At 45.5% G+C, this 11,228-nt stretch overlaps 1 protein-coding gene across 1 annotated transcript in view; it reads right to left on the bottom strand.

The window, feature by feature from the left end:
* ULK4 (unc-51 like kinase 4) overlaps positions 1 to 11,228 on the bottom strand; it is a 284,250-nt gene that overhangs the window by 129,549 nt on the left and 143,473 nt on the right. Inside the window, exon 32 of the mRNA XM_015568398.1 lies at positions 10,749 to 10,854. Coding sequence (XP_015423884.1) covers positions 10,749 to 10,854 — 106 coding nt within the window. The remainder of the gene's footprint in view (positions 1 to 10,748; positions 10,855 to 11,228) is intronic.

Genomic DNA, 11,228 nt, shown 5'->3' with positions numbered 1-11,228 from the left:
GGAATGCAAGGCCCTGTTTCCTGGGCAGAGATGCCTGTTCTACACATGGCCAGAGGTCTTAGAAAAACACCACGGTAAACACGGGCCATCGGCCACCAGGACACCACGGCAGGAGGTGCTGAACTGTGTCGCGAGGAACCCTGAGTTACCAGCAATACTCAGTGTTAGCCTCAAAGGGAGAGGGCAGCGTTCCAGTCCAAAACGAGTCGTCCACAAACAAAGCGAAAGCAGAAAGGAATACCCCGCTTGCTTTTCTGACGATGGGGGGCGAGGGGAGCCAGCCCTTGGTGAAGACCTAAGGAAGGTGGCTCAAGTTCAAACCTCTGAACCTCATGGTCATCCAGCTGCTTTCCAGCTGGGGGCCCCCAGGACAAGTTTCTGCACCCCATGGCCCTCGCTTTCATCACCGGTGCACTGAGGGGTTTGAATAAATGAGCTTTATGGGTACTCCAACTCTAAACACTCTGTAATTTTAAAAAAGGATTATTGAATGAAACTGAAGGAAATAAAACACAAATCACAACAACTGTCTCCAAAAGGAAAAGAAGTCTGGGCGTGGTGCAGGGAGAGAGAGCAGTTCGGAGGGAGTGGAGGCTCAGTTATGGTGGAAAACGTTAGCCGAACGGGAGATAAATGGCCTGTGATTGATTCAGCTATTTATAGCCGATCTCCAAGAGACGCCTGGAGAAAGAGACTGGATCGAGTCCAAAGTTTGGTGCTTAGATAGACAGAAGCTCATTTTACTGTCTGACAATCACTCCTCGACGTACCTGTATATGGAAAGAGCTGATACCTTACATTCTATTAAAAACGTTAATGTGAGATCACTGCTCTGGGAGGACTCTTTTCCAAGTGTGCCAAATGCTGTGGGCTCTCACAGCAAGATGCACGTTAAGCACATCTGACACCTAAGTGACCTCTTGACATTTGACTGAAGGTCAAAGCATTGGACCTCGGGACGGAGTGGACACTTCACCGGGGAAGGCGGACGATTAGCTTTGCTCCATGGCCTGGAGGTGAGTTATTAAACTCCTCTATAAAGTTTTATTACTCTTCTAATCCCATCAAGAGCTGTCCTCACTTTACACGTCCTACTGCCTGCTGAATATGGCAGCAATGTGCTACAGTAATTGCTGTTCGGCGTTAGATTTCTTTTCCTCTAAAGCTAAGGATATAAAAGAGAAGGCATCAGAGATATGATACAGCCGCTGATTGTACCATTTAAAGGAAAAAAGGAAGAGCCAGATGTTAGCTGTGCCTCTTTGTGAGGGAATAACCTGCATGATTCCACATTTCCACCCGGAGTTCTGAGTGTCCGCGGCCCAGACAGAAGGGAATGAAAGTAAATGTATGTTTCAGCACTTGGGGAAAGCACTTACAGAGAAAACAATTTACATCTTAATAGCTTTCTTTCATTTCATTAACTCCTCCTCTGCGCTTCATCCTGGAGGCTGCAGGAATGTTTGCAAACACGTGAGTCTAAGAAAGAACCACAGATGATCCAGAGCAGTTAAGGGTCCCCAGAGGCCACAGGCCAGGCCCCCACCAGCACTGGAATCACTTCTCTGTGGGGCCTTCCTTCAAGGCTCCTGTCACCCACGGTGGGGAGCACTCCCTCCTGCCTCCCTCTGTCTAGAGGTTGACCTCTCAACGCTTCAAATCATTGGGAAGATCTTATCTTCAACAGGAAGTGGATGCCCTGGCACTCTCACCAGGACAAGGCCTGCATTTTGGAGCAACTTGCATCATGAACGGTCTCCCATTTCGCAGGAGAGAAGGACACATGTGTGAGGACGGTGCCGGGAGCTCCGAATGGTCTCCCCCACCCTTCAGAACGAACGTTTCCACTCACCTCACCAGCGTGGCTGCTTAAAGCTAAGCAGCCTCTAGTGCAGGGTGGGCAAACTTTTTGACTCGAGGGCCACAATGGATTCTTAAACTGGACCAGAGGGCCGGAACAAAAGCATGGATGGAGTGTTTGTGTGAACTAATATAAATTCAAAGTAAACATCATTACATAAAAGGGTACGGGTTTTTTTTTCAATAGTTTTATTCATTTCAAACGGGCCAGATCCCTCCAGCGGGCCGTAGTTTGCCCATGGCTGCTCTAGTGTGACTGCAATGTTTCTTAACGTGTCGCCCAGAAGTAAACCTGGCGGGATCCTCATACAGAGAAGGCCTCTGCCATCGCACAGCTGGGACATTAGTGTCCCCTCCTGAAACGCAGGGTGGTAGGCAACTCGAATTTGAGACTCAGCCAGGCACTCCATGGCCCAAACTCCCTGCATTCTAACGAGACCCTGAGCCTCATTCTCACCCATGGCATGTGGGCAACAGGGACGTGGGTCATTTCCAGGGTCGTGAGTAAAATATACATAAAACTGACCATTTTAACTGTCTTTAGGTATACAGTTCAGCAGCATTAACTACCTTCATAATGTTGCATAAACCACTGCCATCATCCTAAACAGAATCTCTGTGCCCATTAAACAGTATGAGCAGCCCCCCCTGCTCCTAACCTCCCTCCCAGGCCTCAGTAACCAAGATTCTATTTTCTGTCTCTACAAATGTGTCTATTCTAGGTACTTTAATAAGTGAAGTCATACAATAATTGTCCCTTTGTGTCTGGCTTCTCTCATTTAGCAAAATGTTTTCAAAGTTCATCCATGTTGTTGCATAAATCAGGTTATTCCTTTTTATGGCTAATATTCCATTGTACGTATATACCACATTTCACTATCCATTCATCTGCAGACGGGCACACCGGTGGTTTCCACCTTTTGGCAACTGCAAATAATGCTTCAGTGAATTTGTAAATATCTGTTTTAGTCCATGTTTTCAATTCTTTTGGGCATATACTGAGAAAGGGAATTGCTGAATGATATGGTAATTCTGTGTTTAACTTTTTGAAGAATCACCATATTGGATTCCATGACCACTACACCATTTTACATTCCCACCAGCAATGCATGAGAGTTCCAATTTCTCCAGATCCTCACCATCACGTATTATTTTCTTTTAAAAAAAGAATCATCCTAAGGTGTGAAGTGGTATCTCATTATGGTTTTAAAGTGCATTTAATGACAAATAATGTTGTGCATCTTTTCATGGGGTTAATGGCTATTCATACTTCCTTTGAATAGAACCGTCTATTTAAGTCCTTTGTCCATCCTATGTAATAAAAGCCTAATATGCTAAGTGTCTGGTCATCTGGTCGTCTGTTCAACCAATCAAAGAGGATTATGCTAATGATATGCTAAGGCCGCTCAACCGCTCGCTATGATGTGCACTGACCACCAGAGGGCAGAGGCTCCAGCCGGTAGGTTAGCTTGCTGCTGGGGTCAGGCCAATGCTCAACACAGGAGCTGCCCCCTGGTGGTCAGTGCGTTCCCACAGGGGGAGTGCTGCTCAGCCACAAGCCAGGCTCACGACTGGCAAGAACAGCAGCAGTGGCGGAAGCCTCTCCCGCCTCCGCAGCAGTGCTAAGGACATCCAACTGATGGCTTAGGCCTGCTCCCTGTGGGCTCCCAGACTGCGAGAGGGCATCGGCTGGGCTGAGGGACCCGCCACCCCCCCGAGTGCACGAATTTTGTGCACTGGGCCTCTAGTCTATGTATATAAAAGCCAAGCAATCAGAATGACCAGAACAACCAGTCGCTATGACGCACACTGTGGCCAGCCAACCGGCCCAATGGGGGTGGGGTTAGCTGGCCAACCTTCCGCAGCCCCTCCCCCTGCTGGCTGGCCCCAATTGGGGTGGGCCGGCCAGATCCCACCCATGCACAAATTCATGCACCGGGCCTCTAGTTTTAGAATAAGGATTTTTGTTGTTGTTGTTGACTTGTAGTTCTTTATGTATTCTGGAAATTAATCCCTAATCAGGTAAATGATTTGCAAATACTTTCCCTTCTAGCTGGGGTTCTTAGGAAGCAGGTGTGCCTTCTCTATGGTGTTACCCTTCTGCCTGCTGGAGAGAGAGCATTTCAATATCCAGGGAAATGACGACGCCATGAAATGGGAGGAGATGCAGCAAAGCCGCCCACTGGCCAGAAATGCCCCGGATTCTATTATACAACTGATAAACTTTTTTGTGTTAATCCACTGAAATTTTGACTCTTTTTTCCCCACAAACTGAACATAGTCCTTTAACTTTCATTTTTCTGACTGTGATCTGCAGGTTCATGACTTCCATCTCCCAGGTCTCTCTCATCCCTGTTAGTGCCTCTTAAGTAGGGCTGCAGGCCTTCCCTGACTAGACCCTCCTTTTCTTCATTACCACAAACTGGCAGCATATTCATTTTGTTAGAGAGACTTAACTTGCCTGTAGTTCTGATATCCCTCCATTCCTCTTTGTGAAACTGTGATCTTTACCATCCTAAGACCTTAGGCACCCTTGTTTCTTTGTAACTTCTTAAGAACAATGGTTCTGAGTATCAACTTCCAGAAATCAGACGAATAGGTCTGAGGACCTAGTGTACAGCACAGTGATAACAGTTATTAATACTGTATTATACACTTGAAAGTTGCTAGGAGAGTAGTACTTAAATGTCCTTACCACAAAAAAGAAATCGTAATTATATGATGTGATATAAATTTGCAATAAATAAGTGCATCGAATCAGCACATTGTACACCACAAATTTACAAAAAGCTATGTCAATTATATCTCAATAAAATTGGGAAGAAAGAATCTACAAATAAATAATCTTTTCAAGTGGCTCTGAGATCAAACTTGCAGATATTTTAGTATTCTGCATTTCTAGTATAACCTTTTTGGGGTGATACAGTTTAACTCATTTAAAGTGGCTGATACCACCCAGCTGGTGTGGCTCAGTGGTTGAGTGTCAACCCATCAACCAAGAGGTCGCTGGTTCAATTCCCAGTCAGGGCACATGCCTATGGGCACGATCCCCAGTAGGAGGCGTGCAGGAGGCAGCCGATCAATGTTTCTATCTCTCCCTTTGTCTGTCTCTAAAAATCAATGAAAACAATTGTTTCAAATGGCTGATACTATCGCAATAATTTATCTTCAGTTTCATTTCTCTCCCTCTAATGATCTGCTTACATGGTCCCATGGGAGGACCACTTGGCTATTTTTAGTGCTTATTTTTAAACACTTATGCTAATTTTATTAATTATACATGACAAATTTACATATATTATCATTTAATCCTCAAGACAAACATACAAAATAGGTATCATTATCCCAGAGAGATTAAGACCCAAAAGTATCTCATCAAATTGCAGACTGAGGATTCAGACCCAGCTATTTCAATTACATACCACGTTTCTGTTCATTCACATGCTAGCTTCTCCAATTCTCCCCTAAATAATGAACTTTTCACTTCTTTTCTGGAGCACGGCTTCAAAGTGCCTTCCGTAGCTCCTGGAAACATTTTTAGGAGGCACAGCTCATTGTGTGCTGTTCCTTGACGCTATTATAATTTCACACCTTCTGTTGCATGTCCCTCCTTGCTATTTTTAACATGTTTTTAATCTGACCTAGCCCAGAAGCTTGTTAAACGTCTCCCTCTTTTCCTATATTGAAAAATCCTTTCTGAAGGGTGATAATATGGCTTTGATGCTTCAGAGAATTGCAGACATTAAGAGGCCTCTCTGAGTCCTGGTGAGGAGACACGTGGGCAGGGGAGCGACGACACACGGGCCATTCCATCTCAGTGCAACATTAAAGGAAGACAAGGGGACATTTCTATCTGCCGAACACACAGTTCTCCATATTTCAAAATTAAGGTCGGACAAAATGAAAGCTTGAAGCAAAAAAATAAGACCATTGCTTATAAGGTTTCAGCTCCGGAAAATCACTCCGCCACATCCAAGCTGACAATTTTGTGCCCCAGGGACAGGACTGCCCCTCTAAGACCAGCCAGCCGGGCTCCAGACGTGAGCAACGGGGTGCGAGCTGATAAGAAGTCATTCAGCGGCTCAAATGCTGCTCATTTTGGTGGCCTTAGAAGAATCCAGCTCGTAATGTCTTTTGTACATCCGGTTCTCGATGAATGCCCCACGAAGGAAGAAAGATACGAAGCACTAGACGTGAGGTCCAAAGTCGGATGACACATCGGGGCAGGCAGCCAGGGGCTGAGGCTGGACAGGGTGCAGAGAAGTGAGGCCCTTATTCTGGAAATGGAACGTGAGCTCTGCCCTGAGCGTCCCCTGTCATTCATCCGGCCAGCGCCCACCTATAGAGCAACCGCTGTGCGCCAGGAACTGTGCGGTGGGGGGGCGGGGGCAGAGAGGTCAACAGTGACAGGCAGGCTCCTGTGTTCATGGGGCTCTCCTTCCAGCAGATGACATGAATATCAATCAATGACTTCTCCTTTAGACACTGGCATGTTTATTGAGCCTACAGATTAAAAGACGACTGCTTCCAACATCTGGGCAGCAAGATGTGGGGGTCAACGAAAATGCCTGCCCAAGAAAACAGCAATTGATGACTGAGTCCCTGGCAGGCGGAACTGAGGAGGAGGACTGTCCCCTCTCCCCCAGCTCTGCGACCTGAAGAGCTAATTCTACACCTGCTGCTCTGGGAGAACCTGGGGGCTGGTGAGGACTTCCACAGAACACTCAGCAGGCGAGTCCATGGGGACATCATTCCTATTTTAATTACAACTGTGATAAGTGCAACGAAAGAGAATGGGGGCTTTCAAGAAGGGCTTCCTGGAGAAAACGGAGTTTGAGCCGAGCTTGGGAGGAAGCAGGAGGGTGAGCAGGATGGGGACAGGTCCGTGGGAAGGTGCGGGGGAGGAGGAAGCGGGCGGGTGACAGAAACTGCGATGAAGTGCGTCTGGCCGTGCCCGGACAGCACAGGGAAAAGTGCCAGGCAGGCAGCAGGGGAAGTCAGGACTGTGTGCTGTTAATGAGTCCAGCCCTGCTCCTAAGAGCAGGAAGGAGCTGGCACAGGGAGTGACAGGCAGAGACTGGCACCCGAAAATGACCGTTCTGGCAGGTGCTGTGTGAAAAGTCAGTCAGAGTTCTCTTCCTATCTCCTACGCCGATACTCACCCGTCCCCAAGGTCATCCCCCGCAAATCATCTCTGAAATGCCTAGCAGAGAGCAATGCAATGCAAATACTTGAAATCTTCTTAAATTCAAGCAAAAGAATTTCTATCATACTAAAAAGACAACCCAATCTGAATAGACAATGTGTCAAAGGAGATGTACAAACAGCCAATAAGCCCACGAAAAGCTGCTCAACATCATTAGCCTCTAGGAAAATGAAAATCAAAACCAATGAGGTACCACCTCACTCAGAATGGTCCTCATGAAAAAGCAACCCTTTCTCTGTTCTTGATGCTTAATACTGTCACCAAAATATGACACTTTGTATCATTTTCCCCCCAAGATACAATGTACCTTTTAAATCTGCATATTTACTTATGGAGCATTTTCTTCTATCCTGTTTAAAAGTATTGCATCTGTTCAATTTGTTCAGCCCTCTTCCATGAGAGCACCCACCAGCCATGGCTCGGACTTTTTCACCGGGTGGCGGCAGTATTCACGAGCCTGCGTGGAAGCTGCAAGGCCCCTCGCTGTCCGGGCTTGGGAATCGCACGTCATCGCCACCACATTCTGGTTGAAGGAAATCACTAAGCCGCGTGGATCCCGGGGTAAGAAAGAGGTTCCACCTCTCGGTGAAAGGAGCTGCGATGAGCGCGTGGCCATCTGTAAGCCAGCACCGTCACCCAGAGATGCTGAATGCGCTTTACCCAACACCACAGCCGGTGCACGGGGGTTGCTCTGTGTGACTTCCCGAAGCCAGTCCAATCCATCACTTCCAGATGATGCTTTCGGCTATGTCTAGATGGTCTTTCGCACGCCTGGATTCCCAGCATCTGCTCTCCTGCTGCGATGGCAGTACTGAGTAGTACAAAGACCACGTGGCCTGCGAGTCTAAAGTAGTTCCTGCCTGGCCCTTTACAGGAAAGGTCTGCCAGCCCCTCCTGTTCAACACGAGCTGGAATGTTCCACACGAGTGAGAAACCTAAGGTGGCTATTAAGTACACGTCAAGGCCAAACAGCTCTCAGAGTGATTTCCTGGCCTCTTGAGAAAACACCGATTTAGGCAGGTTTATAATAAACCTCGTAAGGAATGAGTATGTTGATTTCTGAGACACCATACACCGGTGGAGACAAACATTGCTTTCAATGCTGCTTTGGCAGGATCTGCACGCTGCGCGTCGTGGAAATCCGTTATTCTGACGGCTCTGCTGGGAACACTGAAGCTGGGACAACATCCTTCACTCAAAGGTCAGTGCATGGCGACCAGCCAGAGCCCCTTATGAATGTTAATAACTCTAATATTTTCAAATGTAAACAAAAGGTCTTTCTTTGTTTTATCATTCTTTCCCTGAGGGCTCATTTAAAAAGGACCACTTTAAAACAAAAAGCCTGAATTACACAATGCAGTTGCATGCTGGTGATGGTCAGTGTCCTTGTGGCCGCCCTACTGAGTGGCAGGTGACACCGAGGTCCTGGTGTCTGTTCCCACCAGTCCTCTCTGATCCAGGTACCAGGACTGCATGTCTCCCTAACGAAGAGAAAGTGCTGCCAATGACACTGTCCCCCGCTTCCTCAGTTAGAACTGCATCTTTCACTCAAGGCAGGTGCTCTTTGAGGCTTACTTTGACACAGTTTTTCCCACAGATTGCTTTTCTATATACATAAAAAATATATAAGTAGAATGAATTGGTATAGAGATAAACAACTTAGAGATACTCAAGAACTTAGAAAAAGAATGTAAAAAAAAACTCAACAAAAGCACAAGGAATGAATTAAGAGATAAAAGCAGAAATTTACTTTTTTTTTAAAGTAGGACTAACAACTAAATTCCAAACCAGTCTAATAAAATTAACCATCATCTTAAATACTCACTAAAAACTCAAAACCGCAAATACATAATATAAAAAACGGTAATAGGGAGATAATTTCTGAAGCCAAGAAATTAGAACTGTGAACACCTATTTTATCCAAATCTATAGCAATAGATTTGAAAGTGTGTATGAAATGAAAGCTTTCTAGGAAAACTCAATTTCCTAAAACTGATTCTATAAGAGATGGAAAGATGTAAAAAGATTAATTACCTTTGTAGAACTAGAGAAAGGTGTTAAAGAGCTACCACTACTAATATACCTCCTAGAAACAGCAGAAGCCAGAGGGAATTCCACTAAAATTTTAAGGAATAGGTAATTTCATTGATTCTTGAATTGTTCCAGAACCACAGAAAGAGGAAAAATTTCCTTTTATTGTAAATACTAGAATTTTTGCCCAGTGCACAAAATTCGTGCAGGGGAGGAGGGACCTCAGACCGGCCTGCACCTTCTTGCAATCCAAGACTGCTGGCTCCTAACTGCTTGCCTGTCTGTCTGTCTGATCGTCCCTAACCACTCTGCCTACCTGCCTCATCACCCTTAACCCCTTTGCCTGCCGGATCACCCCAAACCACTCTGCCTCCCTGCTGATCGCCCCTAACTGCTTGCTTGACTGCCTGATCGCCCCTAACCACCTCTTCCTCGGCCCCCACCACCACAGCTTTGCCTAGAAGAACATCTGGAATGATGTCTGGAAGGTCATTCAGCTGTCAGTTTTAATTAGCATAATACACTTTTATTATTATAGATGCAACTTAGTGGTAACACCAAAACCTAGCAAAGAATGTATTCTATTAAAAACAAACAAGAAACAAAACCACAGGCCAATCACACTTATGCATGACGATGGAAAAATCCCGAAAAGAAAATTAGCAAAGAACTTAAGTAGCACAATTAAAGAATAACATATCACGGTCAAGTGTGGTTACTGACTCAAGTGCTCGAATGGTTTAACACAACAAAATCTATTAAATACAACTCATTACATAAATAGATCCAAGGAAAAATCATTTGATTATTTCCATAGAAGCCAAAAGTAATTATTTATTCTTGCTTTCAAAAGATAAAGCTAAAATAGATGAGTACTTCCTTAACCAGAAAGAAGATTGAGGCAATATCAACACATCCTCTGGGGACAGATAGGGATTATGTGGGAAATCTCTGTATTTCCCCCCAATTTTGTTTGAAACCTTAAACTTTCCTTAAAATATAAAGTTTTAAAAATTGTTTTCAACTGTAAAATTAAAGATATGTGTAAGATGCAAAGTAAACTCAGCCTCGACCCACTCGGTCTCATGTTATGAGGTGCTTTGGACCATATACGTTTGTATTTTGACTGACAGCAATACGTCTAAATGCCTTGCTTACACTTGCATTTGTATTTTGTTGTTGTTGTTTTTTTATTATTATCTTTAAGCAATGCCACTTACAGTGTGCCGTGTAGAAAATAAGTTAGTGTAGAGAAGCTATCACAATCTTACCACACTTTCCCTTTTGGCTGGTAATATTATTTATAGGACCCTATACATCTATTTTCATTGATCAACTTTATTTTTTTAATTATGCTTTTATTGATTTTAGAGAGGAAGGGAGGGAGAGGGATAGAGAGAAAAACACCAACTGTCCGCCTCCTGCACGCCCCCCACTATGGATCGGGCCCGCAACCCGGGCATGTGCCCTGACCAGGAATTGAACTGGTGGCCTCTTGGTTCACCGGTGGACGTTCAACCACTGAGCCACACCAGCTGGGTTGACTGATCAACTTTAAATAGTACTTTGTGACTCCATACTATATAAGATGAGAAAACTTACAAATAGGCAAAACTCAACAGAATCTAAGCGAATTCTAAGACGCGCTTACCGTGTTCATAAAGCAGCTGCATGTTCGAATCCTTGCAGGCAACCAGGTTGTGGAGCAATGCAATCACACTTTGCATGGTGTTACCCAGAATGTTCTCCTGGTGGGCCTGCAAGAGATGACAGTTTTCATCATAACTACACAGAAATACAATCACATCATGATAGAGGCCAATGAGCAAATGACCTCCATCCCCTCATTCTCCGCACAAGGAGCCATGAGGACCTCTGCACTGCAGGGAAGCAGGTGCGCTCGGGCGCGCCCCCCAGCGAGTTAGTGAGCTGGGAGGCGGCCTGAACCGCACGGAGCACCAGCTGCCACAGCCCCTGCCCAAGCTGGACAAGCACACAGCCCTCTGTGCTGAGGCGGGGACAACGGAGTCAGAGGGACAGAAATCAAGCCCTGGGGACTGAGGAGGCCACGCCTGAAAGATGTTTTGAGATCATAAAAGAAAGCTTAGAGAAATTGTTCTGCACATATGAT

The sequence above is a fragment of the Myotis davidii genome, unplaced genomic scaffold (assembly GCF_000327345.1).
Source record: "Myotis davidii unplaced genomic scaffold, ASM32734v1 scaffold663, whole genome shotgun sequence".
NCBI classification, from domain to species: domain Eukaryota; kingdom Metazoa; phylum Chordata; class Mammalia; order Chiroptera; family Vespertilionidae; genus Myotis; species Myotis davidii.
The sequence above is the reverse complement of the archived record's forward strand: the minus strand, read 5'-3'. Positions and strand labels throughout refer to the sequence as shown.